At 56.6% G+C, this 27,644-nt stretch overlaps 1 protein-coding gene across 2 annotated transcripts; it reads right to left on the bottom strand.

Annotated features, from left to right (window-relative positions):
* On the bottom strand, positions 1–27,084 carry HNF1B (HNF1 homeobox B). Of its 2 annotated transcripts, none has more exons than XM_064166277.1 (9): positions 26,747–27,084; positions 20,452–20,651; positions 18,412–18,676; positions 17,517–17,758; positions 9,449–9,612; positions 5,702–5,834; positions 5,412–5,603; positions 4,520–4,638; positions 1–1,831 (listed from the first exon to the last, which is right to left on the bottom strand). In XM_064166277.1, the coding sequence occupies exons 1-9, from the start codon at positions 27,082–27,084 to the stop codon at positions 1,811–1,813; spliced, it is 1,674 nt and encodes a 557-aa protein (XP_064022347.1). In that variant the 3' UTR covers positions 1–1,810. The 2 variants fall into 2 exon arrangements, with proteins under 2 accessions (XP_064022347.1, XP_064022348.1); XM_064166278.1 differs by having other exon boundaries at positions 18,412–18,598.
* Positions 27,085–27,644: the final 560 nt, after the last annotated feature.

Raw genomic sequence — 27,644 nt, 5'->3', positions numbered from 1 at the left:
TCTAGAAGAAGGGGTGTTTAATTATGGTATACATTAAATTAACTCTCATTTTGAAGATTGGTATCCAAATCCTGCTGGCTTATTCACCACAGGGCAGCTCCTACCAGCCCCAGAAAGGTTCCTGACATTGTACAAACAGAGCACAGAAACCATCCAGTGTTTTTCTTTCTAGCAGCGATGATCTGTCCATGGGCACCTCTGCTGCTCTCCAGCTCTGTAACTCACTTTCAGCAGCTGGCACACGCTGCAGAGTTCGAGATCTGGACAGCTGAGGAGGAGTAGATCCATTTCTGAAGGGACACAGGTATGGAGAAGCTTGTGTCTCATGGAGAGGTGGTGAAGCCTTTTACAGCTTCAATGGCTCTGGGAGGTAGGACCTGGGCACCTGAAGCCCTTCAGGGTTCTGGAGGGTGTGGAGCCCAATGTCCTCAGCAAGTGTCAGCTGGGATGTGTCCTCACTACAGAGGTGAGCCCATTCACAAGGTGGAGGTCTTGTGAAGCTTTTCCTCCACTGCCAGGGGAGCCAAGGCAGGCAGCTGGTGGGGACTGTCACTGTCGTGCTGACCTCTCAGCCCAGCGTCCATCGTCCAGCTGCAGCCTGGTGGTGACACGAGGCCCAGAGCTCCATGTTCACTGGGGAGGGTGCAGCCGACATGGCTCATCATCAGCCTGCTAGTGATGGGAGTAAGCCACCTGTACTGCCCCTTCACTGGGCAGCAGGCAAGGCAGTAACTGGGTCCCAGTTTCTTCTGCACCCCAAGATGGGGAGAAAAGTGAGACAGTCTCTGAACCCATTTGAGGATGATCCCAATGGAATTTCTTGCAGCCTCATTCCTCTCTGTAGCAGCAAATGCTGCAGGCTCACCTGAAAACTGCCGATGCTGAGCACCTCCTCAAGGTTTGGAGGTACTGACCAGGCTGCTGAGAGCTTCCTCAATGCTACCAGAGTCCATCTCAGAGCCCTCAAAAGAAGAGGAGTCCCTTGAGACCTCTGTGCATATCGTCCATGCCCTGCTGGGGCTCCTCTCCTCTCGTCCCATGCCCCCTCCTTCACGTGGGACGGCACCATGCAGAGGACATGTCTGCCTTTCCTGCCCAGCAGAGCTCAGGGCTGCCTGGCCAGCATCCTTGCCTGGACCCAGCTCTTTGAACGATCTCATTTAAAGGAAGAGGAGAAATACAAAACCAAACCCATCCTCAGCTCTGACCTTTACCAAAACATACAACAAAGGAGGAGGGAGAAGAGACTCAGGAGCAATATATACAGACAGGGAATTGCACTTAATTACAGCACTTTACATCCATTGGACAAAATTCACTGCTCTGTATAGAAATCTGTGTAGAGGAGTGGGGAAGGATGGAGCAGACTGTACCTATATTTACACTTCAACTGGCTCAGTTCAACAGCACAATGCAATTCCTCCTTCCAGACACCAAGTAACAGACCCAAGTCCCTCTCAGCCCTTCGGGTGGAGGAGCAGAACGTCAGTGTCCATCTCGCCCTTCCACCAGCTCCCAGTGCAGCTTTGTTCCTGCTCCCTCGGCAGAGCCAGCGGCCTCTGGGAAGGCAAATACTTCAGAAACCGAGTCCCCAAGACACGTCTTGGAAATACTGCGTGAAAGGAAGGAGAGGCAGGGTCCTGGGTGGGCACCCCGCGGGTGCGGGAGCAGCCCCGGCGGCGTTTCGGGTTGCTGCGCTCCTGGCCGCGGCGCTGCGCTGGCGACTCCCGGGCTCGGCGCGGGTGACCGGCGGGAGGTTGTGGAAAATAAGATCCCGTTGCTATGTGCAAAAGCAGCGAGGTGTGGAGCATCACCAGGCTTGCAGGGGACACTGTGGAGGGAGCGAGACAGCAGCAGAGTAAGCGGCAGGCAGGAGGGGAAGGCAGCACCGCGGGGGGGACTCTCTCTGGGGGCATTGCAAAGCATTCGGAGGCATCGCCTCCCACACCGTCCTAGCGGCCCTTGGTGGTCCAGAAGCCCTGCTTGGCCACAAGCCCTCCCCAGCAACCCCGAGGGGGAGGCAACATGAAAATACTTTCCCAGCCAGATGTTGCCATCCCCTCCCAAAAATAATACTGATAAAAAAGGGCCTGCCTGTGCCCAGGCTCCTGGAGAGATCATGCTGCAGAGCTCAGCAGCGCTGCCAAGAGCAGCCAGGCGTGAGCAGGAGCCTGGGTGGGAGCAGAGCTGGAGACTATGGTCATCACTGTCCCTCAGCACTGCTGTCACCTCAGGGAAGGAGCTGAGCAGCACCCACTGCCACATCCATCCCACCACAGCGACCCCTTCCTCCATCCCTCAGGGTGAGTCCCCAACCTGGGGTCCCCCCAAGTCACTGGTGGGGTGGGGGGCCAGGAGCCATGGGTGACCTTGTGGGCTGGAGCACACAACAAACATGGTAAGGTGGAGATAAGGAGACGCCAGGAGCCTCCCGTGACAGGTCAGCAGGGACAGGCTGCAGCTATCAGGTGTTTGCTAACGTAATAAAAATGGTGGCTTGGCCTCAAGCGTTGTCAAAGGAACCAGGAGGTATTTGCCCCTTCCAGGTCTAAATAACATCATCTGATAAGAGATCAGCAGCTTTGGGCTGGGAGGAGACCAGGGACATCCTTCCAGCATCTGTCCTTACCGACAGGACTGGGAGCAGCTGAGCTGCACCACAGCTTGGGTTTGCAGGGTCTGGCATGGGGGCTGCGGGGTGCAGAACTGCTGCTGAAGAAAGAAGCTCTCCTCTGAACAAAGGTGCTTCTCCCCTTGTAAGGAGTGGGGGTTGCTCAGGGAGCAGCAGCTCAGCCCCCCCGGTTCGGGGTTTCATGTGGGCTGTGCAGCCCTGGGTTTATCCACCTGCTCCTGCCAGCAGCACCCACCCCGTGCCCAGAAAACTATGCTCCAAAACCTGCAGCTGCCCTGGGGACCCAAGTGACCCTCCTGCCCTTTCTGCCCCCCTCCCCTAGAGGGGCCCATGGCTGCCAGGTGTCCTCGTGCCCAGGGCATATGCTGAGGCAAAGCCCCAGTCAGGGACAGAAACCCAGATCACCAAAAGGGCACCTGAGGGGCGAGCAGAATTTACAGGGCCCCCAGGCTGCCTCTTCATTCACCTCTCGCTAGCGAGCCTGGCAGCCACGGGGAGGAAAAGCAGTACTCAAAGACATGTTCTTCCACAGTCAGCTTGATGTGGAGTGGCTGGTAGGAGAAGAGGCCCCAGGGGCTGGCAGGTTGAGCTGGGAGGGGAACACGACCCCCGTGTGTGCTGCAGCACTGTGCAAGGGCAAAGGGGCCAGATCCTGCCCCTGGTACTTGTTTATCACGTACAGGTGTGTGCAGCCGTTCACTGCAGCAGCCACAGGCCCCAGCTCCATCTCCCCTCCTGAGCTGGGAGCCCTTCTCTTGCTTTAATGAAAGGGCAGAGGCAGGCTGGATGGGGGCGGACCGAGGGAGCCCCCAGCACCCCCGGCACTGCCGCGTCAAGGTAGGCTGATCGCAGCGGGGCCGGCTGCTATCTCCCTGCCAGGGAGATTTCCTGTGCGCCCAGGGCTGCTTGGGAGCAGCGCAGCATCAAAGGCAGCCCTCGGCGGGGTTAATGGGGGGGTTCGGGCTGAGCGCACAGCAGATGCTCCGATAACGCCGAGCAAGTGGCGCTGCCGCGGAGCGCGGCCGTGCCTGACCGACCCCTCCCGGCCCGAGAGGAGCGGGCACAGATAAATAGTCACCTCCAGCACTACAAAGCATGGGAGCCTGACCCCAGCAACGGGTGGGGATGTTCAGCAGCCCTTCCCAGCTATCCTAACCCCGCTAGGCAGCCCCTTTCCCGACTTCTCCCCTTTGCAGCCCCAGCCTCTTTCCTCTGCCCCCCCGAGGGGTCTCCCAGCAGTCCCACCTCATATTTACTCTGTGGGCATTGCAGACATTTTTTTTCCTCTCCCCTGTCAAACCTCGGTAAGAAAGTTTATCTGAATGCAAGTTCAAGGCTCTCTCTTATTTATCTAGCAATCAATAAGGGCCACATATTTCCCACAGTCCCCAGGGGTGGCTTTCAGAAAGGGACCATTGTCTGAGGAAGGCCTCACACACCTGATCTGACCCAGGATAAGTCCAGCCTCACACCTGCACCAGCACTGGGGAGATAATAAAGGTTTATGGGCTGGGGGAAGTTGGGGTGCACCCAGAGCTTGGGCTTTCTGCTCAGCTCCAATCAGGGCTGATTCACCCTGGAGACAAAGGAACTAGACCATGCTTGGTCCCAACTTTCTCAGTCCTGTTTGAACTCCATCACGGTGCTCCCACACTGATGAAGTTGCCCCAGAGATGAACGTGGCACTGCCAAGTCCTCATCCAGCACAGCCAGACCATCACCCAAATCCCCACCTCCCTTGCCATCTGAAAGCAGGTCCTTTGGTGACCACGAAGGGCCTGGGATGGGATCCTCAGCTCCTCCAACACCATCTTCAGGGGCCAAACAGCCCTGTTGCACCTCCACACACCCACCCTGTGCACCCTCAGCCCACCTGCTGGCCATTACCTGTTTACTGGAAGACATATTGGTCAGCGTGCTGATGCTGCTGGTGTCCGTCACCACCATGGCTGAGGGGAAGCGCGAGGTGTGCGAATACTGGGGAGGCTCCTGCTTGTGTGCGTACACTGCGGAGAGGAGGGCACAAGAGGCTGTCAGGGAAAAGCCACCCACAGCCCTCCAGCCCAGGCAGAGCAGGTCACAGTGGTGCTGCATGGGGATGAGCATCATAGAGACATGAGCGAGACAGAACAAGCCATGGAAAGCAGCCACCACCTGCCTCCCAGGCAGCCAGGTGGTGGAGTCACCATCCCTGGAGGTGATCAAGAAGTGTGCAGATGTGGTGCTTCAGGATCTAGTTTAGTGGTTGTGATAGTTGGGTTAAGGTTGGACTCGATCTTAAAGGTCATTTCCAACCGTAGTGATTCTATGATCTTAAAGCTTATCCAGTTCCATCTTCCTGCCATGGGCAGGGACACCTCCACCAGCCCAGGTTGCTCAAGGCCTCATCCAATCTGGCCCTGTACACCTGCAGGGAGGGGACATCCACAGCCTTCCTGAGCAACCTGTTCCAGTGTCTCCCCACTCTCACTGTCAAGAGTTTCTTCCTCATCCCCAATCTCAGTCTCCCTCTGTCCAGCTCAAAGCCAATGTCCCTCATCCTGTCACTCCCAGCCCTCATCAAAAGATGTGACACGAAGAGTGGCACAGGGGAAGGATAGGACGGGGTGAGACGTGGTCACCCAGCACTTCCTGCGTGCTGGTCACAGCCCCGTGCTGGCTGGTCCCTACAGGGCAGAGCTGAAAGCCAAGGGCAGGGAAGAGAGAAAAGACCCCAAGTTAATTTCCCATCCAAAGCCATGCTCCAGGCTCCTCCCCTGGCAGCTGCCCAGCCTCTTACTGTGTGAGTTCTGCAGCTGGGTGACGGTGGCCATGAAGGGCTGCTGCGCCATGTGGCTGGGGGACTGCTGCATCAGCGGCTGCTGGTGCGGGCTGTGGAGCTGCTGCGGGAACTGTACCGGCTGCAGCGCTGCCAGGCTGCCTGCCACGCTGTTGATGACAGGAACGCTCTGCGCCTGCGAGGTGTTCAGACCTGCGAGGGAGAGAGAGCGAGAGCGGCCCGGGGCGGGTCAGCGGCGAGCGGGGTCTGCCTGCCCTGTCCCGTCCCGGCGGGGCGCGGGGGTCACTCACTCTGCGCGATGGCCATGACTCCCGACAGCGGCGTCATGATGAGGTTCTGCGACTGCTGCGGGTTGTGGTGGGACAAACTGTGGATGTTGGTCAGGGTGCTGACCGGGGGCAGCCCACCCCCCGAAACGGAGATCTGCCAAGGAGCAAAGCAACAGAGACACCATCAGAGACATAGCCGAGAGGGCTGCTCAGCCCCAGCCCCTGCTCCTTGCCCGATTCAGTGAGGAGATTGCGGGGTGGGAGGGGGAAGGGGGAAGAGGCTTTGCGGATCCAGGAAGAAAACAGGCTGCAGCCTCACTGGGACACCTTCAGCTCCCACCACACCGGGGCTGCAGACCCTGGCTGGAGCACCTGAACGTTGCATTAATAAGTAGTGAAGCAGCAGGGAAGGACTTTGCTGGCCCTAGCTTCCAGCTCCACCAGAGCATGGCACATCCCAAGACTTTGCTATTTTGTCCCCTAAGCCCAAGCTCCTGCCCTCGGGGACAGCTGAGGACACTCAGCACTCATTAACTCAGGGTTGTAGGGGAAAGTGGGAAATATAAACTCGGGAAGTAAAAAAAAAAAGGCACAAAGTAGATAAAAAGGCCTCATGGTGATGCCCTCAGTCTTGCAGATGGGTGGGACATTGGAGAGCTGGGGTGGGCACACTCAGCCAGTGCCAGCTCTGGGCACTTCGGGATCAGACACACAAAGGCCCTTGGAGTGTGCAGAGAGGACTGGAGCTGGTTGGCAGGACAAAGAGGGGGCTAAGTGCTGATTTATTTGGTTGTTGCCCCTTCTGCTAATCCCTGGCATCAGCCTCTTGTGCCCAGCAGCTCCCAGCCCGGTCAGAGCTGCCTGTGCAGCTCTCCGTGTGACATTTCTGGACACCAGTTGGAGCACCTTGTTTGTTTTGCACATGTGAGTTGGAGATAGCCCCAGTGCAACAGAAACAAACCCATCGATACATTCCAGAGCGCGGGAGTGACTCTCATTTCCTGATCCGGTATTTTCCACTCCCAGAGCTCCCCAAGGCCAGGTTATGCCACACTGCGCCGGGCACACAGCTCGTGCCAAGAGCACGCTGCCAGCCTGTGCCCACGCTCCTGTCGCCGGGGGCTTCAAGTCACAGAACCCCAGAGCCCCAGCCCCGGTGGGGTTGGAAAGGACCTCTGGAGATCACCCAGACCGACCCCCTCTAAAGCAGGGCACCCTCAGCAGCTTGCCCAGGATCACAATGCCCAGCTGGGGCAGCCTGCTCCAGGGCTCCAGCAGCCTCGCATCAGAGCAGTTTCTCCTTCAGGTCAAATGAAAGCTCCTGTGTTCTAGTTTGTACCTGCTGTTCCTACCGCTGGCCACCACCGGCAAGAGCCCAGCCCCTCCTCTTGACCTCCATCCTTTCCGCATTTGTTTGCATTTATTTAGAGCCAAAGCTCTACTCCCAGGAGAAATCTTCTGGAGATGGCACAACTGGAAAAGACCCTGCAGCCACAGGACCCTCAAGGGAGACCCTCTGGTACCACCACAGATAAAGGCAGCACTGGAGCTTGAAGGAGTGAAGCTTCAAAGCTTCCTTCAGTCTCTGCAATGCTCCTCCCTCAGTCGCCTTCAAATGCAGCCACTTCCTTGGCTGCTCCTGAGTTCCTGCGGGGCACTGAGGGCTCTGTTTGCTTACCAGAAACCACAGCCTGCAACGTATTTTTATGAAATCCCTTGCAAGCTGGAGCTGGCCCTGCTGGAAGATCAGAGATAAGCTGGCAGAGCTGCGTGCTGCTGAGGAGCAGAGCAGCCTCAGGCGAGCTGTGCAGCAGGGAGAATCCAGCAAGGCTTCTGCTGCCACACTCCAGCACCTGTTGCTTTCTGCATTGCTTTTCCCAGACCAACTCACTGCATTTCCATGCAGCCTCTTCCAGTGCTGCCTGCCACTGTGAGATTCCTTTGCCTCAGCTGAGGATCCCTCTCTGTGCTCCAGCAAATCCACCCCTGAGACACAGAATCATGGAAGGAGTTGTGCGGAAAGGGACCTCAAACCTCATCCAGTGCCAACCTCCTGCCATGGGCAGGGACACTTCCACCAGCCCAGGCTGCTCAAGGCCTCATCCAGCCTGGCCTTGAACACCTCCAGACAGGGAGCATCCACAGCCTCCATGGACAGCCTGTACCAGTGTCTTCTCACCATCACTTGCAAGATTTTCTTCCTAATCTCCAGTCTCAGCCTTCCCCCTTACAGCCTGGCAGGAGAGTGCTTTGCATCCTTTCCTCCTGCTGGACCCTCACTGTGGGCACTCGCTGCTGACTGCTGCTGCTGGTGCCTTTAATTCTGACTCATTTTATGACTTCAAGGCTCAAGGTTACATGGCTCAACACACACCTGGGCAGAGCTGGGTGTGGAGGGAGTGTGGTGGGAGTGCTCTGTGCTATTGCCCCTGCTCTGTGGGGGACATTTGGCTTTGCGGGGCCAGCAGCTGAGCCCAAGGGGCTGAAGAGAGACCCTCATAGACAGCCAGCAGAAAAGGCAAGATAAAATGGTGCCATAGCTGAGGCAGGGTGTGAGGAGCCCCTCTGCAGCCACACAGCTTCACGAGGAGCCCGACAGAACGTCCCAGGAGGGACAGCCTCTGAAAATGGAAGTGGAAATCAGGGCAGAGTGAGCTGGCCCCGCCGCCAGCTCCAGGTTTGACTTTCACTTTCAGCAGTAAAGAGCCCTCCTCCAGGAAGAGCCAGAGCCACACAGCCTCTGCCAGCCTGCTCCAGGCAGGGGCTGTGCTCTCCTGCCCCATCCTGCCTCCTGTGCCCTATCCTTGTCTCTCTCCCCCTCTGCCCTCCTTCAAAGGACTTCACATCAGCCTGGCACCTACAGACAGGAGCAGCCCAAGGGCCTGGGCACTGGAAAGCCAGCCCAGCCCTGTGTTCACAGCCACTTTTCTGCAGTGGTTTTGAAGCATGAGAAGCCGTCAGGCAGCTGATGGGGATGCTGATGTCCATCTCCACTCCTTCCACCGTGGGAATTTGCAGCTATGCTCAGAAAAGCCCTCGCAGCAGAGCCCGGAGTACGTGGGAAGGCAAAAGGGAAACCGAGCTTAAAGATCAACAGTGCCATGGGCAGGGACACTTCTGCCAACCCAGGCTGCTCAAGGCCTCATCCAGCCCAGCCTTGGACACCTCCAAGGAGGGAGCCTCCTCGGCCTCCCTGAGCAACCTGTGCCAGTGTTTCCCTACCCTCACACTAAAGAATTTCTTCCTCATCTCCAGCCTCAATCTCCCCTCTTCCAGCTCCAAGCCATTGCCCTTGTCCTAGCACTGCAAGCCCTTAAAGAAGTCCCCCCCTTTGCTCTCCTGTAGCTCCGTTCTGTGTTCATCTGCGACCACCCAGATGCCCTGGGGCCAGGTCCCTGCTTGCAAGGAAAGCAGCTCCGCGGCAGGAGTCCAAACCTGGGAGTGCTTGGGGAAAACTGATGAATGAGGATTTTATCGGTGCCCAGGCCGCTGGCAGGAGAAAACAAACAGAGATTCACCCAGCGGTCGATGCGCAAGGCATGCGGTCGATGCGCAGCGGGCAGGGGCTGGCAGCTGGGCGGGCCGTGCTGGCAGGGCACGCCGGTGCCCGCCGGTGCCCGCCGGGGGCTGCCTTTGAGGCGGGCGCTGGGACAGCGGCCGCGGCCGGCCCCACAATGTGCCATTGTTGAGCGCGGCGGTGTGAAGCCCGGGGGAAGGTGTTTGCTCTCCGCGCTTATCTTATCAGCGCCGCCGGGCAGGTGTACTCACCATCTTCCCCTCCGCAGACAGCAAACCGTGGCCCGGGTCCAAGCCGCCCGGGGAGACCTGCTGCAGGACAGCCTGGCTGGTGGTGACCATGGCGGCGCTGCCGTGGTGGCTGATGGCCCCCGAGGACGCCGCCTCGCCGCTCGCTGCCTGGCTGTACCGGACCCCTGCAAAGCGCCACCAGAACCATCGAGTCACAGAGCTGTTTGGATTGGAAAAGCCCTCTAAGGCCATCCAGCCCAAGCATCAACCCAGCGCCACGGTGGCAATTAGACCACATTGCTCGAGCAGCTCTAGGGACAGGGACTCACCCACGGGTACCCTGGTGAAGGTGCCCCAGCTGTGCCAACCCCCCTCTGAAAGTCTCCCTGCAAAGCAGAAATCCCACAGCTCTCCTTGGCTTCCTCAGCTCATGCAGCGTGAGGATGCAAACAGACAAGCAAGCTTCCAAAAGACACCTCGAGATGATGAAGAGGAGGAGGAGCAGCACTGACCCACGTTCCCCCTTCCTCCAGTGATGCCTCCCAGCTTCTGAATTTACAGCCAGAAGTTGGTGGTGAGGGATGCTGAGCACCCGTGGGCTCCAAAGCCACAGGTTGAAAAGGGACCTGCACCCACCTGCACCTCCTGTGCTTTAACCTGCACCCATCATGCAAATTCCTGCCGTGTCCGCACAGCTCCTGGGCAGCAGCCTGAGAGCTCTGAGCGGCAGGGAAGGACTCTGCCTCCTCTGACTCATCCATCCCCTTCGAGGTGCAGGCTCTGAATAGTTTCACTCTTTCCTCTGTCCCTTCTGCATCTGGCTGCCCTCTCAACTCGCTCTCCACAAGTGTTTGGTTAACAGGAGGACGGAAGGGCCAGACAGAGCTGCAGACCACAGCCCATCCCTGCCAGGAGGGAAATCTGGCCCAGGCACAGCTCTTCTATCTAAATATATTTAATTTGGCTAAGCCCCCCACACTGATAACCATATGATCAGCCATGTGTCCTGGGAAGGCACCCACAGATCACAAATCATTAACTGAGAAAAGCCCATGGGAAACAAAAGAGCCTTCACCGAGCTCCCTGGGTGACTATGGCCAAAACCCACCCAGCACAAGGAGACCAGCACCATGCTGGGTTCACTGAACTGCCTGGGGAAGTGGTGGGTGAGTGGATGGAGGGACGGACAGCCAGCCAGACAGCCCACAGCTCTCCTGGCAAAGCAAACCACGGTGGTGGAGCAACCCCTGCCAACTGAGAGCACTAAGAGCATCACCCACCCATGACTCCCAGCCGCTGTGAGGGAGCAAAATGCAGCTCCCCAAAATGAGCCTCGACTAGAGAGGTCCAGCCTGTGGAGGTTGATGGTGGTTCATGTGCTGTCCCCAGAACAGCACAGACACCCCCAGCTACAAAACCCACCCAGGTAAAGTATGTCCTTCCTGGCATTTTAGAATCATAGAATCACTGAGTTGTTTCACCCAACCATTCTTTAACATCACCAAGGCTGAGACTAAACCATGGCCCTCAGCACCACATCTCTGCATCTCCTAAATACCTTCAGGGATGGGGATTCAGCCACATCCCTGTGCAGTCTGTTCCAGTCTTTGGGAACCCTTTCAGTAAAGAAGTTTCTTCTCACATCCAACCTAAAGTTCCCCTGGTGCAATTGGAGGCCTTTTCCTTTCACCCTGTCACTTGTTCCCAGGGAAAAGAGACCAACACCCACCTGTCTGCAGCCTCCTTTCAGGGAGTTGTAGAGAGCAATGAGGCCTCCCCTCAGCTTCCTTCCAGACTAAATAGCCTCAGTTCCCTCAGCTGCTCCTCATTTTGGGCTCTCCTCCTACCAGGTGCCCAGGGGAAGCTGATGGCGGCTGGCTCAGCAGAAGATGCTCTAAGGACTACTCTAAAAGTCTCTGAATCAAAGAGAAGGGCAAAAATGGCAACCGGAGTCTAGGACCTTTCCCTAAGCTCCAAAAGCATCTCCCCAAAGCACTGAAGGGATCTGCACTCTCCACCAAACCACAGCAAAGTCACCTTCCAGTCGCCTCCGAATTTCCCTCCTCGGCTGGTTGAACACGTCCCACAGATAGGAATCTCCCCCCCGTGTCTGGTTCCTGATCATTTCCCAGCAAACCCCTTTTATCCCTGATAATAAAAGAATGTCCTCTGGCAGGTGGATATTTGCCGGCCCGAGCGGAGTCCCTGCCACGGGCAGGGTAAACATTACCCAACCCGGGCACTGCCACACATTCTGCCTGCCCTCATGCAGGGGCTGCTGCGGCCGCCCGAGATGCTGCAGCGCCGCTGGAACAATGGGAGGGGAGATAAACCGAAGCCCTTTCTGCTGAGACTGATCCCAGAGATAGAGGAGGAGCACAGGCAGCTGCTCTTGCAAGGAGAGACGGAGTTTCTGCTCAGTCTTCCGCCCCCTGGGCTCAGTGAGCTCCTAAAAGCCACCCCCAGAATCACACCCACCCAGCTGAGGGTGACTGCAATTCGTGAGGCGAGGACCTTGGGATCGTGAAGCTGTCTTCAGAAACACAAGGAATGGTAAAAAGCTGAGTCTTAAGCATTCCCCTGCGACCCCAAGGCCAAGACTTGTATTGTTTGAGGAACACCCACCCACGCTGGGTGTCTCTGATAGTCTGGGGTTTGGCTCTCCAGATAAAACCACTGAAGACTCCCAGTCTTGATGAAGATTAACAATGCCCAGGAGCATGAGGTCAGGCTCCAGCACCATCATCCAGCCCCACCGAAGACCCCAGTCCCATGTAGGGAGGGAGCTGCATCCCCAAAGCTCACGGGCACCTGGGTCTGCCCACAAGCCCCTGACTGAGTGGCACAAAGGCCTTCTGCCATGGCTATCTGGCAGATCTTTAGGGAGCCACCAACTTATCCCAGGTTGATTTTTTCCCCATTCCTAGGCTGGGATGGGTGTCACTGAAATGCCCTGGGAGCTGGACTGCGTTTGGGCAGATTAGGCAATTAGTGCTGGAAAGCAGCACAAGGCAGGGCTGCCGTGGCTGTTGTCACAGGGGTCTCCACTGCTGCTGAGTGCCTTTCCCCTCAGCTCCCTACTCCCAGTGAACACAGTGAGCTTCAGTCCAGCCTGGCCTAAAACATCTCCCTGGGCAACAGCTGCCTTCAGGCTTTAGCCCAGGCTGTCCCCAGGTGCACCTTAGCCATCCTGAGCCATGTCATCAGTCTCCACTTTCCTGTCTTTGGGCAGGGACTCCCTGCTCCAGGCTTTGTGAGCAGGGCTCAGACAAGCATTGAAGCCCAACGGGATCCTTCTGCTGCCACTCTCCTGGGCTGGAAGGGCCCTGTGCAAAGAGATTTGCTCCACAGCCTCTCCCTGCAGCTGCCCAGGAGAGGAGCCTGGATGGGGACCCCCAGGAGTGGGCCTGGCCATGGAGCTGCCCTTGTTAAGGCTTTTTTGTTGTTTTTTACTGGAGCTGAAGCCATAACATCAAAATCTGTTTATGGGACCCTATTGTGTGCCCCCAAGCTGTGCTGCCCTGAAAGGTTTTACTGCTTTCCCATGCTCCCAGACAAGCTGCGGTGTCCAGCTCCTGCAGCCTTAACCCTGTGCTTCAGCTCACAGGGATGGGGGTGTAACAGCACCCAGGCCCCCCAGGGAACAACCTGGCTGGTAGGGGGTCCAGTGCACCTCAGCTACCTGCCAGACCTGTTCTCCTGAGCCAGGGTTTTGGAGGGGAGAGCATTCGGGGCGTTGAGGGCAGCAATTGATAACTTTGCTGCTTTCACTGCAGGCTCCTGCCATTTTCTGGCCACGCTGGGGTTTGCTGCTGGGAGGGCAGTGAAAACCCCTCCTGGTTTCTGCCTGTAAACCCTTCAGTGTCAGTCTTGTCTCTGGTGAGCAAAAGCAAAGAAGCAGCTTCACCCTCCTGCGCTGGCAGGCAGGTCAGTGTGCTGCAACTGCGCTGCTAAAGCTCTCACTGTACTTTTAAATGTTCTTCCCCTGCAGCAGGAACATCTCACAGCACAGCCTGACCCCACTCCAGCAGCAACCCCTACTTGCCCCAGCACCAGGCTGTGCTTTCACCTGGAGCTTCACAAACATCTTGCAAGTTATCAGAGATGCTCAACCCCAAACCAGACCCAACCTCGCCACGCTCCTGCTCACCAAGAATTCCAGCAGCAGCAAGCAGTCAGCCATGGCTCTACCCCAGCCCACAAGGGTGCAGCCACCAGCATGGGCCAGGAGCCCAGCAGAGAGGTGAGAAAGGCCAAGTGTCACTTCTGGGGTCGTGCTGCACCATTGAGGGAAGCAGCTGGGTGGGTGATGGCACCTTTAAACCCTAAGGCAGACCCAGAAAGTGCCCAGGGCTGCTCTGGTGGTTGGGCTGCCACTCAAATTGTCCCTAAAGTGTTAATCTTGCTAAGTTACAGAGGTGCACAGTTTATATCCATTATAAACCTGTTTATGGGGGCTGGACCCTCCCATTCTGCTGCTGCCATAAAGTTCTAATTACCCCCCATAAAAGCAGGAAAAGCTCCTAACAGCACACTGTACCCACCGAGCCCCACAGTGCCCCACAACAGTAAAGTATTACAACTGCTGGCACAGGGTCCACAGCCAGGACCAGTACAACCCCCAGCAGCAATGTGCCAGAACCAGTTAGAAGCTGGAGAACCTCTGGACCGAGGGTTTATGGATGGGCTCTTCTTTAAAAGCTAAATCACTTAAATTGCCCTTTGGGTTTAGGGAGAATCTCAGGGGTGGGACCGGGTTATTTTTATGTTTGTTATCTGTAGCTCTGGAGATATCTAAAAGCACAGATAAATGATTGTCCTCTTGTGTGTGTGTGTGCAGGGCACTGCTCTGAGGCTGCTTCGGATGAGCAGAGAACCACAGAATGGTTCTGATTGGAAGGAACCTGGAAGAGAGACCTGGACTAGAGATTAGGGAGAAATTCTTGATAGTGAGGGTGGGGAGACACTGGCACAGGTTGCCCAGGGAGGCTGTGGATGCCCTCTACCTGGAGGTGTTCAAGGCCAGGCCGGATGGAGCCTTGAGCAACCTGAGCCAGTGGAGGTGTCCCTGCTCTTGGCAGGGAGTTGGAACTGGATGATCTTTGAGGTCACTTCCAACCCATCGCATTCTGTGACTATGATCCTGCAGTGGAGGAACCAGTGGGACAAAGGGATGGACACCTCGAACACCTCTGAGAGCAGGACTCCTTGGGATGGGCTGGAGGCGCTGCCGTGACGCCCCCGCCCCGTCTGCGGGGACAGGACTTTGCGGGGTCCGGCGGGCGCCGGGCGGCCCTTTGTATGCAGGGTGAGAGGCTGGAGGTGGCTGGCGAGCAGGGCGGTGCCACCTAATCCCATCAATGCTCTGATTGTCTTCGGGGCTCTTGAAGATAAAAATGGCATAAGCCAGAGTCTACAGCATGGCACCGAGATAAAGCCCCAAGTGACCTTCAAATCAAACAGGGAACCAAGATCGCTGATAATGCCCCATGGGAAGGGAAAAGTCCAGAGGCTGAGAGAAGCCTCTGAGATAGACAGGCCTGAAGTATTTACCTCCGAATAGTTAAGACCTGCAGCTGGAGGCCTGACAGATGAGTCTGCAGGAGGAGGCCAGGAGGATGTTTGACTTCTACAGCTCTTATCCCTGCCCTCGTTGTAGCCTTTCGCAAGAGCCCATCGAGGTCCTGAGGAGCCAACAGCTCCTGATCTCCCTTTGTCTGTGGGCAGGGGAGGGACCCTGCAGCTGCCCCGCGCTGCCAGCCCCATCGCTTCCTGCCGGGGCCGTGCTGGGGGCCGGGGCCGTGCCGGGGCAGGACGCGGCCACTGTCCCTGCGCTGTCATTAAGCTGTTAAAAGCATTGAGCGCTGCAGACGCCGCCGCGCACCGGGCAAGGGCAGTTCAACTCCCAGCACGGACAGCCCGGGATGGGCTCAGCCAGGCGCTGGTGCCATCCCCTCCAGCACCGCCCTGCGCCCTGCCGAGGCAACACGGCCCCAAAGACAGAGTCAAAGAGCCATGCCAGCTGGGAGAGACCTCTGAGATTATCGAGTCCAGCATCCTTCGGGGCAGGTTTAGAGAGCGATGATTTGGTACCCGCAAGCCTGCCAGACCCAGCTTGGTCCAAGTGACCCTGAAGCGATGATGGCTGAGCTCCACCTCTGCCAGTCACCCCCAAACCAGCCCTAAAACCCCACACTGGCCCTCGCCATGCCTGTACCCTCCTCCGCAGCCAGGTCGATGCATACGAGCACCATCCACCAACCAATTCCCACAGCCAAGCCCTCCTGACCCCTCTAGAGGGGTCCTGCTCCACCAGCACTGCAGCCATCACTCCTGCCCTGCTCAAAAGCTCCTCCAAATGGGCTGTCACCAGCCCTATAGCCACGGCCAGCTCCTGCTGGCCACTGCTCCGATGGGAAAATAAAGGCTGGGGGCTTAACAGCCCCCAGCCCCCTCCAGCCCCGAGAGAAATGCCCCTGGGTACAGTAATTGCCATCCCCTAATAGAAGGAGACAAAGGCTCTGGCGGGGTGCTGCATGCACGGGGGCACATCAAAGGCAGCGGGGGCCGTTCAAAGCCCCACTTTAATTGTCAATTAAGCATGCACGGGGGGGGGACAACGCCATGACAACGCGGGCTCCATGCTGGTGGGGCATTGTGAGGCCCGCCGGCGACACTGGAAACAGCTGATTCTGCTGACAATGTGCTTGTAGGGCACCTTGTAAGCAATCAGCCGGTGACAGGAGGGCAAACGTCCTCCCTGTCCCCTCCATTGTGTGGGGCATTCCTGGGGCAGGGTCACATTCTGGTCACCGCCGGCCGGCCCTGAGGGGACAGCGGTACTCCGGCGCAGGGATGGATGCTGCCTGTCCGTGTCGGGGCTGGGAGCTGAGCTAGATGCTGGTGTGTGTGTCCCCAGGGCTAGGATCTGGGTCAGATGCTGGTGTCCTTCCCAGCGCTAGGAGCTGGGGTTAGATGCTCCACACCCACACGGGGCCGGTGCATCCCTCAGGTACCACTTTGGGGACTAGCCTTGCTTGCTGCCACCCCAGGACTGGTGCCCAGCCATGCACTGACACTGTCCCCAGCTCCCAGGCTCCTCTCCCCAGCACGTTGCCCTTCCCGCGGGGCCTCTCTGCCACATGGGGTTATTTTAATGTGCCTTTGGAACGAACTGGGTGGAACGAGCTAGGCAGGGTCATTTCCAAGAGGTGGCTGGTTTTAGCCTCGCTGCTCAGGCTGTGCCAGTGCCAGTGCTGTGGCCGAGGGACAATGTGGGGCACTCGGGGTGCAGCCCTCATGTTGACCCCTCACCAAACACCCACTCCTGCGTGCCTGGGAGCTGTGCTGGCTGCAGAGGACAGTCCAGGGAACAATGGAGATTGTTCTCCCAACACCTCCTGCCTCACAGCGTTATCTCTTGCTTAACCACCATCACCACCCCACCCCCCCTACCATGAGTTTTTGGTGGGTCTGCTCCTCACTGTGAACAGTGGGGCCAGACCATGGTGTGGAAAGGTGGAAGTGGAGTGAATCCTGCACACCTCCAAGCAGCTTTCTTCATCCACCTCCTTCTGGCCCATCATGGGGATGCTGCAGCACCTCACAGCCAGCCCCATCCATCTCTGGCCCTGCAGCAAGGCCAGGACATGCTGCCACATTCTCCCTGGGAGGTTCACAGCATCACCTGCACACCCACTCCCTAAAAAACAGTGCTCACCAATAGACTACATCCCAAGGCCCCAGCATGGATACATCAGGGGCCGGGCAGCCAGGCACAGCCTTTCCCAGCCCACACTGAAACTCCACTGAATGACACCAACCAAGCAAACACTGGTTTACCCCCATCAGGATAGAAATCCAGCCCCTAATGTGTGGTCTGTCCAACCACAACATCACAGTGACAGCACCTGCACCTCTCTGCACCACCATAACCTTTTGAAGCTCTGGCAAGGACCAGGCTGAGCATCTCCACCCTTTTCAAGCCTACCCATGCACAGCCCTGAGGGATCAGCACCCTTTCTCTAGCAGAACCAGGAGCTGGCAACGCACCTGCTCCACCGACTAAGCCCCCTCAGTAAAGGCTTACCTGGCATCTTGCTGGGAGGTGAGGTGCTGGGCTGGTTGTGGTGGGGGGAGCCGTGGGAGAGCAGCAGGTTCATGGTGTGTGGGGGCTGGCCTGAGTTGTAGGCGTCCATGGCCAGCTTCTGGCGGAAGGCTTCCTCCTTGCGCCGGTTGGCAAACCAGTTGTAGACGCGGACCTCGGTCACCAGGTTGGAGCCCAGCCCGTGAGCCTTGGAGGGGGACACTCCTCGCTGCAGACACTCGGCCCTGCGTGTGCGAGGGGACACATTGGAGCAAGGCTGCTGCTGGGGGATGTCCTTGGGAGGGCAGGCAAATTTGGAGTGCTTAAGCACTTCCTAAAAGCTTGCCCCTGCTTTCCAACTCCACCCATGCTCTAAAAGCCACCAAAGCTCTCTGACATTACTATCATGCTGCAGCATCCCTGTGGCATTGCTGCAACATCCCTGCAACATGCCCACGGCATCCTTGCAGCTTCCCTGAACCATGCCCACTGCATCCCTGCAACATCCCCATGACATCCATACCCCAGCACAGAACTGACAAGTGCTGGGTTCAAGGCTGGCTGCTGGGGAAGGCCACCTCTGGTGCCTGCCTGCCCTGCGCACAGGGCTGACATCCATGGCACTGGGACGAGAGCAGGAGCAGGAGGGCAGCTCTGGGTGAAGCATCTTCTCGGCAGGCTTCACAATCATCCTGCTCTGCAAAGACCTTCCCACAGCAAGTGCAGCCAGCAGAGCTTCTGCCATGAACGTGTGCGGGGAATCCAAGGCACAAAGAGGCCAGGCAGCTCCACCACACCACGCCACGAGCCAGTGTCTGGAGCTGGGAGCCAGGAGCCGGGCATTGGTGCTGTTTGGTGAGGCCAGGCTGCAGGCAGGGCAGGGCAGGGCAGCCTTTACCTGTTGCACTCCTCCACCAGCGCCTCACGCTCCTCTTTGCTGGGGTTCTTCTGTCGGTCGTAGGCTTGGTACAAGATTTGCTGGGAGGCAGGCCCCCACTTGAACCGATTGCGCCGCATCTTCTTGCTGGGCGTTTCGGAGCAGGCGTCGTCGAGCTGGGCAGCCCCTTGGTTCTGCTGATTGAACTCTGGAAAGAGAAACAGCAGCTGATCCTGACTGCCTTTGTCTGTCATATTTCCACAACCCTGGACTGTCTGGTTGAACTCTGAAAGAGAAAGGAGCAGACGTCAGCTGGCCTGTAGCTGCCGCTCGGAGTCACCGTCCCCGCGCCCAGGGGGCCCACCCCGCAGTACCCCCAGCCCGCCCGGCCCTGGCACAAAAGACACTTTCCAACAGTTCTGGTTGGTCCTTTAGGTTTCTCCTTTGTCACCAGCAGGCAAACTTTACCCCACTGGGAGGCTTAGCCAAGCTTCTGTCTCGGATTTGTATTACTTCTAGGTTGATGGTTGGTTGATGGTCTTAGAGGTCATTTCCCAGCCAAATCAATTCTATGAATCCATGAATCTCTCTACATTGGCTGCTCCCTGCCACCCAGCCCAGGGAAGGGACCAGCCTTGGATGCTGCTGGGGGAGCAATCAGCACCCCCTGGGCCAGTGTTCAGTGAGGGGGAGCCATGGGCAGGACACATACATTCACGGCAAGGGCTCTGCTGGCTGCACTTGCTGTGGGAAGGTCTTTGCAGAGCAGAATGACTGTGAAGCCTGCCGAGAAGGTCTCTCACCCAGAGCTGCCCCTCTGCTCCTGCTCCCCTCCCAGTGCCATGGATGTCAGCCCTATGCCCAGGGCGGGCAGGCACCAGAGGTGACCTTCCCCAGCAGCCAGCCTCGGACTCGGCTCTTGTCAGCGCGGCAGTAAAGGGAGATTAATGGGAGGGGTTTATTATTCCCAGCTTTGCAGAGGAATTCTCCCTCTTCTCCTAATGGCTTTTTCCCCTGTGCTGGGGGGGGGGGGGGGGGGGGAATGTAGGGCAAGGCTGGAGCAGGCTCTGTTTGCTCTAACATCTCAAGGTGTGTTTTCAAAGCAATGGTATTTGGTGCTAAACCCTGTTCTGTGCTTCCTGCCTGCTGGATATTGCATCCTCTAGGAGGAGGGGGGCAGAGCCCTTTTAAGGAGGGGATGTCATTGCCCCAGCCTGCAGCTCAGCCAAAAATGGGGCTGATTCAGGTGAGATGGGACACAGACTGGGCAGGGGTCATTGGCAGAGGGTCACAGACACAGTACTCTGCATTTAGAATCACAGAATGACTCGGGTTGGAAAAGCCCTTCAAGATCATTGACTCCAACCATCAACCCTACCTTACCCAGGCCACCACTAAGCCATATCCCCATGCACCACGTCCATGTGGCTTTCAAGACACCTCTAAGGATGGTGACACCACCACCTCCCTGGGAATCCTGGTCCAGCAAAATAATTTTTCCTCATGTCCAGCCTAAACCTCCCCAAAAGACAGCAGGACCTGCCCCAAGGTCCAGCTACAGGCAAGAGCACTTTACAGGATTTTTATCTTCTTTCTCTTTCCTTTTTCTGCAGAATCACAGAACCACAGAATGGGATGGGTTGGAAGAGACCTTAACGATCATCTAGTTCCAACCCCCCTGCCATGAGCAGGGACACCTCCCACTAAACAAAGGGGAACGAAAAAAATAGCAGTCCCAAAGAAAAGGGGACGGAGGTGGGGAAGGCATCTCATGGTGTGCAATCCTTAATTGCTTCCCCAGCTCTAATGAGTGTAAATAAACACCCAGGGGCTCAGCTCCGCATGGGCTGGGGACAACTTGCACAGCGTCACTGGCACCAATTTTCCTGCACCTTAAAATTGTTCGACTTGTAAAATTGTTTTGGGGATGCTGAGCAGTGCCAGGGCAGAGGGCAGTGGAGCTACTCTTTGCCCAGGTGTGGATGTACCCACGGGGGACACAAGGACCCCCTTCTCCCTCCCTGCCAGCCCCGAAGGGGGAGCGCTGGCGCGGGTACTTACGCCGGAGGATCTCCCGCTGCTTGCGGACGTACCACGTGTAGAGAGCAGCTCTCTTCTGCGTCTTCATGGGGGTGCCCTTGTTGAGGTGCTGGGAGAGGTGTGACTGGTTGAGGCCGGTGACATCCACCACCTCCCGCTGGGGAATGTTGTGCTGCTGCATGTACCCCTTGATCATCTTCGCCGCCCGCCACGGGTCTTCGCTGCAGGGGAGGGAAACGAAGGGTTAATCTCTCCAGCGGGGAACTGCACCCCAGTGTTTTCTTCTTCCCATGGAGGAAAACCACTGCTGTTACTCCAAACTCTATCTGAGGAGGACACAAGATCCCTTGATCCTTCCCCAACTCCCGTCTCTACCCCCAGAACCACCCTAGGAAGCAGGGGCTGGTGGGGTAGGGGCTCACAGGGTGCTGCGGCCACCGTGGGGATGCCCACCGGGATGTTTGTCCGGAGAGGGAGAAAGAAAGGAAGAAAGGAAGAAAGGAAGAAAGAAAGAATTTTCCTTTTTCTTTTTTCCTTTACTCTTCTCTTTTATTTCCCTTTATTTTTTTTCTTTTATTTTCCTTTCTTTTCTCTTTTTATTTTCTTTTTCCTTCCTTTTCTTTTTTCTTTTCCTTTCTTTTATTTTTTAGTTTCCTTTCCTTTTCTTTTCTTTTCTTTTATTTTATTTTATTTAATTTTATTTTTTCTTTTCCTTTCTTTTATTTTCTTTGCTTTTCTTTTCTTTTCCTCTCTTTTCTTTTCTTTTCTCTTTTCTTTTCTTTTCTTTTCTTTTCTTTTCTTTTCTTTTCTTTTCTTTTCTTTTCTTTTCTTTTCTTTTCTTTTCTTTTCTTTTTTCTTTTCTTTTCTTTTCCTTTCTTTTCTTTTTTCTTTTCCTTTCTTTTATTTTCTTTTTTATTTTCCTTTCTTTTCTTTTCCTTTCTTTTCTTTTTTCTTTTCCTTTCTTTTTCCTTTTTTCTTTTTTCTTTTATTTCTTTTTTCTTTCTTTTCTTTTCTTTTCTTTTCTTTTCTTTTCTTTTCTTTTCTCTTCTTTTCTTTTCTTTCCTTTTCTTTTCTCTTTTCTTTTCTTTTCTTTTCTTTTCTTTTCTTTTCTTTTCTTTTCTTTTCTTTTCTTTTCTTTTCTTTTCTTTTCTTTTTTCTTTTCCTTTCTTTTTCCTTTTCTCTTTTTTCTTTTATTTCTTCTTTTTTTTTCTTTTGTCTTTTCTTTTCTTTTCTTTTCTTTTCTTTTCTTTGCTTTGCTTTGCTTTTTATTTTCTTTTTTTCCCCTTTCCTTTCCTTTCCTTTCCTTTCCTTTCCTTTCCTTTCCTTTCCTTTCCTTTCCTTTCCTTTCCTTTCCCTTCCCTTCCTTTCCTCTCCTTTCCTAGCACATATATGGAGGGCTCAGATGGATACAGACAAACGTCTCCTCTGGAGCTTCTCAGGATGATTCCCTGTGCCTGCTCCTGGGTGCAGTAGCTGCACTGTGCCCCCAGCTAGCAGAGTCCCCGACATGGCCACCAAATCCCACCTGCCAGACTCTCTATCTTCTCTCATTCCCACAGGGACAAACACCTAAAAAATCTCATTCCAAAGAGCCCCCATGCCCAGGCTGCCCTCGCAGTGAAGGGCACAGCCAGGCTGTACACAAAGGACTGGGAAAGGAAGGTCAAACCTGGCACACATATTAACCTGGCAACAATTTTAAGTCATTCTGGAATATTTTTTCTATTCAGGGGGGGTTATATTTAAGGGTTTTTATATCCAAGCATTTTTAAATATATATTTAAGGACTTTTATATATTTGGAATTTGGCTCCTTCAGCATCCAGGTGTAAAATGACCCTTCCCTAAATCCACATTGCTTTGGTGTCCTTGGGGGCAGCTGACACCAGTTCAGGGAGTAAGTAAAGTTAGGGAATAAAGAAAACCAAGGAAATAAATGCAATTACAGTCCCAAACCCCAACGCTGTCTGCGTTATTCAGCTCTGAGGCAAGCAGAGCCCAGCTTAGTGGCACAGGCCTGCTCTCCTTCCCCGTATCCAGTCTTGGATTCCCTCGGCGCTGCCAGAGGATGCTGACTAAAAGGAGACATTTCAGCGCCGAACACATCGGCGTGGAGCCTGCACCTGGCCACAGCCATGCACTCAAATAATGCCACCACCCCCCCCCGCGGTGACCAGCCCCTGTCTTCCCACTTCTTTACTTATTTTGGACCCTTCAACTTGTCACAGGAGGAATAAAAACTCCAAACAGATATCTTACTCTTTGCCGTGAGCGCAGCAGGAACGCAAAGCAGGTTGGATCCAAAGCAAAAGCAGTGAGCAGGGGCAGCCTGCAGACAGTGGCAGGGGCTTTGTCACCCCGGCATGGAGGACACGGAGCTGTTCTAGTTGTCCCTGTGCCCAGTCCTGCATCTTCACTGCATGGATGGTGTTTGCTACAGGGTGATGCTGGCATGGTGTGGAGCTGTCTGTATGCACCGGCACACAGATTCCAGTCCTCCCAGCAGCCTGGAGTCCAGGTTGGGTTAGGCATGGCATGGCCAGAAAGCCTCCTCCAGTCCCCAAAACGCTTGGCACTGTGCATCAGGCCATCAGCCCACCCAAACGTAGTGGCCAACAGCAGACAAGGGCACTTCTCAGCTGGATGGCGGCAGGAGCCAGCAGGGACAGCCGTGGCACAGGGAGTTTCAGGGCTCTCAAGTCCTCATGCTGCCCCAGGAGAAGGTGGGAGCCACCAAGAAGGCTGTGAAGAAAATGTTCTTCCACCCCAGCTCTGTCCCATGGGCTTCTTCCTGGCAAAGCAGGCAAAGCCTGCTGTCCGCTGTGCCCGAGCCGAGGGGCTTGCACAGGCTTTTGTCACCAGCATTTCATGTCACTAACTGATCTTACTAATTACTGATTAATAATAAGTTAATGGATCAGAGCTCATTATCATTTCCACAGCAGTTTGGTTCACAAGCAAGCCCAAGGCAGCGCTTCCCCAGAGCTAAACCCCGAGCCGAGCACAGAGAGCACTTGGAAAACATCAAACAAGCGAGCAGGGACTCCAGCCCTGACTTCTGAATTTAAACACAACTTGGCAGTGCTTTGCCTGTGAGAATCTGTGAGAATGAGGGGGGGGAAAGCCCCTGAGCCTTCCCTCCATTTCATTATTTTAAGCAAGGTTTCTCCTTGTTATTTGCAGCCTGTGTCACACTTCCACTTTCAAAACAACCATTCCTTGATTTGTAATTTTCTTTACAAATCAACTTGACCGTATTCAAAAGGGTTAAACAACCTGAAACCAAACCCAAACATTTTGTTTCATGTTAAACAAAATGTTTGGACTTGACCCAAAATGAAACCTTTGAGTGTTTGTTTGGCCTTTTTTTTTTTTTCCCTTTCTTTTTTTCCCTTTCTTTTTTTTTGGTTAACCTAAAAAAACAGAGAGGAAAAACCTTTTCATTCAGCACAAGACCTTTTTTTTCTCCTGTTTAGTCACCAAAATGAGAAAGAAAAAAAAACACCAAACAACCAAGCCACCATGAAATGTTCGATCTTCACTAGGACTTTAGTGACAGAAAAACTCAAACCCCAAACAACCCAACCCAGGAGTGCTTTGTAACACTGGAGAACCACTTTGCAATCCTGGATCTGTAGTTTTTCTCCTCCAAAATGAAGGAAAAGGATTTTTTTTCCTTGCACAAAATGAGCCCAGATGAAGCTCAGCAACTCAGAGTGGCACTTCCCTCTCCAGCCTCATGTACAGGCTGGGGCCAAAGCCTGTCCTTCTCCCCAGGGACCGATTCCCAGACCTGTTCACCCCTTTTTGCTAGCCTTGAAAACAGGTGAATGCACTCCACATCCTCGGAGAAATATGCCAAGAATTCCCACAGAGGGGTTACAGAGCAGCTCCCTGCAGAACTCATCTCTCCAACCTGCATCTGCCCTGCACGCAGGGAACCGCCTGTGCCCGCCGCGCCCCACACCTTTCCGAGAGGCTTCAAGGCACCTCCAGACAGGTCTCCAAGGACAGGGGTGGGTTTCCCGCGGTCTCCAGTGGGCCCATGGGGTCTGGCTGCTCCTGGAGTGCACAGTTTGCCTGAGCAGAGTCTAGGCAAGCCCCACAGAGTGAGACAAGGGAGGGAGGGAGGGAACCACAGTGCGTCTCACCCTGGAGCCCAGCTTGGTGAGAAGCTGCTGTAACAGCGCCAATGTGACACTCGCCCCTTGCCCAACCGTACCAGCTGAAGCCTTTTGGGTGCCGTGAATGGGTCCACGAGAAGGTGCTGCTTGCCAAGAGGTCACACCCAGGGCAAACTGATTTGGGCCAGGGCGCCACGATGGGCAACTCCTGCCAAAGGCATGGGTGAGTGACCAAGCCTGCACCATGGTCGCAAAAACAGGTGGACACAGGAACAGCCCGAGCCTGAGACAGTCCTGGGGTCAGGATGCTGGTGTCGGAGGAGTGGGAGCAGAAGGGGTTTAGCCTCCGTGTGTGGCTGCAATAAATGGTTCCCAACTCCCCTGCTTGGCTCCTTCTCCAAGTACAAAGGCCTCTCTTAGAGCAAACAGCAGCTCTTTGCAGAGACTCCTCAGGGACATTTGCCTGCTCTTGTTTGCACCAAAGGCAAACTTTGCACAGAAACACCTGTGGGAGAGCGAGCCCAGGGCTGAGCTTTCTCTGCACCCCCACCCCAGGCACCCCCAGGGACGGGTGCCGCCAAGGACTGCAGACAAGAGGGAGCACCCAGAGGTGCAGGGCAGGGTGCTACACAGGAATGAGGGGAACCCAGCAGAAAAGGCCTGCAACAATTCCTCCCTCACGCGGAAACTTTTCGGCATCCAGTGTGCCACAGCTGAGTCCCCTGGCAGCCATGGCTGCCACTGTCCAGTCTAGTCCCCAAAGGCACCATCTGCCATGCCAGTACTGGGGCAAGTCTGGAGCTGAGCACTGGGCACATTGCACTAACCATGGCAATGTCCCTGTCCCCAGCCGAGCCCTGGCACACTGCACCGTGGCAGTGTCTTCATCTACAGCCAAACTGCAGCACACTACACCAGTCGTGGTAATGCCCCCGTCCCCTGCCAAGCCCTGGCACCCCACTGCAGAGGCACTGGGCTACTGAGGGACAAGATCAGGGGCTGCCCCTGGGCTCCACGGGCTGGCAGAGAGCACAGGCACACACGGAGGGGCTGAGTACGGCGGCCAGGATCAGTGCCATGCTCAAGCTGCTGCTGGGCCATTGAGACAGGTATGAAAACTGCAGGGTAAGGTAGGGGAGACTCCACACGCTGAGAGCCCGTGGGGCTCTCTATCCGCTTACACCAGCCACAACCGCCGCGGTGTCCCCGGCTGCGGCACGGAGGGCAACCGATTCCCGCCTGTGCCCCGCCGGTGTCCGCTGAGCCCCGCCGACGGCCCCGCTCCAGCAGCGCGGCACTGCCGGGACCCGCACAGCTCAGTACGGCTCGGCACGGAGCCGCATCCCCGGGAGGATCAGGAACCCAACCCGCCGCCTTTGGGGGTTTCCTCCTTTCCCCCTCCCCGGCTCGTTTACAACTTGGGCAATGAATAACCCCCGCCCCGCTCGCCCTCGCCGCGGCCTTTTGTGTATCTTTCTGTTGATGATTTATAGAAATAAATTAATAACACCCCGGCCTCCACGTGTTGCAGTTTATGTTTTATCACCCGGCGCGGACGGATGGAGCCGGTGGCCGGTCAGAGCTTCCCCTGCCCCGCTACCCCCGGGGTACTCCTGGTCCTGCCGTGACGGCCAGGCTGGCAGCGCCCAACAGGGCTGGAGGACGCGGCCGGCGAGCTCCTATCTGCCCTTACCCGGCCCTCTCCCTGCTCCGATTCCTCTTCCTGCCCCGGTCCTCTTAGCAGCGGCGTTCCAGCTCCACCGACTCACTGGGACCACAGAACAGCCCCACCGGGCCCGGACCCGCACACCGGGCAGAGAGCAACGGGACTAACCCCTGGGTAGGGGGGAGAGCCGAGATCCACCACCAGGATTAACCACGGGGCAGGCAGGCAACACCGGGACCCGGTACGGGGCAGCGCACACTAGGCAGGGAGCACCGGGACTAACCACAGGGCACTGGGACCGGTCACTGGGAAGCAAGCACCAGGCAGAGCACATTGGGATTGACCACGGGGCGGAGAGGGAGCACCGGGACCCGACACCGGGCAGAGCACACCGGGTGGGTCACATCGGCAACGACCCTAGGGCAGGCGAACGCCGGCCGTCGGACCGAGCGGCTGCAGACAGACCCGGACACGCTGCAGGGTGTGCCCCATACCCGTCCCGGTCCTGGCCCGGTCCCCGCCGGTACCTGATCATCCTGTCCACCTCGGCCCGCTGCTCCACGGCCTCTTCGGTGTTGAGCGCCTGCAGCTCCCGGAGGATTTGCGGCGTGTCGAAGTCGTCACCGTCCTCCGAGCCCTCGTCGCCGGAGAGTTTGCCCTTGCCGTGCCCGTTGGCCAGCGGCGGGAAGGTGGCTTTGCCGTCGGGCTGCCCTCCGGGGGAGAGCGGCAGGTTCTCCAGCTTCACCCCGAACCCAGCCGTGGGCACCATGTCCTCTAAGGCTCGGATCAGCCCTTCTTTGGTGACTCCGGAGCTGAGCAGGGCACCCAGGAGCTCCCGTTGCAGGGTGCTCAGCTGGGACACCATCCTCCCGGGGCCGGCGGCTCGCCCCGCCGCTCGCCCCGCGCCTGCCGCCCGCCCCGGGCCTCCTGCCGCTCCGCCCCGGGCCGCCGGGCTGCTGCGGGCCGCGGGCCGCCCTCTACCAAGCCATGACCGCCACCATTAGGCAATATACCTTATGCAAATCAGCACCGGGAGGCCTCTCCTCCGGCCGCCGCCCGGGCCCCCGCGCCCCCGCCCCGGCCCGGCCCTTATCGCCCGAGCTGGGGCGGACTTTGCCCCACGGTCTCCGGGAGGCCCCGGAGGAGCGGGAGGGAGCGACGAGGGCTCGGTGAGGTGGGACGGGACGGTGGCTCCGAGAGCTGGAGCCCTCCGGGTGCCGTCGAGGAGGGGAGAGGAGGGAGCTCGGGGCGCGGTCCCGGTGCCAGCCGCACCCTGGGGATGGGGACGAGCTTGTGCTGCCAGACCTGCAGCCATGTGCCCATGCTGCATCACCCCAGCACCCCCAGGGTGGCCATGAGCTCCCCTCTGCCTGCATTCCCAGGGCTGGGCAACAGCCCCACAGCAGGTTCAGCTCTGCCCCACGC

The sequence above is a fragment of the Pogoniulus pusillus genome, chromosome 27 (assembly GCF_015220805.1).
Source record: "Pogoniulus pusillus isolate bPogPus1 chromosome 27, bPogPus1.pri, whole genome shotgun sequence".
Lineage (NCBI taxonomy): Eukaryota > Metazoa > Chordata > Aves > Piciformes > Lybiidae > Pogoniulus > Pogoniulus pusillus.
The sequence above is the reverse complement of the archived record's forward strand: the minus strand, read 5'-3'. Positions and strand labels throughout refer to the sequence as shown.

Excerpts from the sequence above, each read along its gene's own strand:
- HNF1B (XM_064166277.1), bottom strand. The coding sequence starts at position 27,084 with ATGGTGTCCCAGCTGAGCACCCTGCAACGGGAGCTCCTGGGTGCCCTG. Across the intron at positions 9,613-17,516 it reads ACCTCCCAGCAAGATGCCAG|GGGTCCGGTACAGCCAGGCA; the intron begins GTAAGCCTTTAC and ends GGCGCTTTGCAG. Across the intron at positions 5,604-5,701 it reads AGTCATGGCCATCGCGCAGA|GTCTGAACACCTCGCAGGCG; the intron begins GTGAGTGACCCC and ends TCTCCCTCGCAG.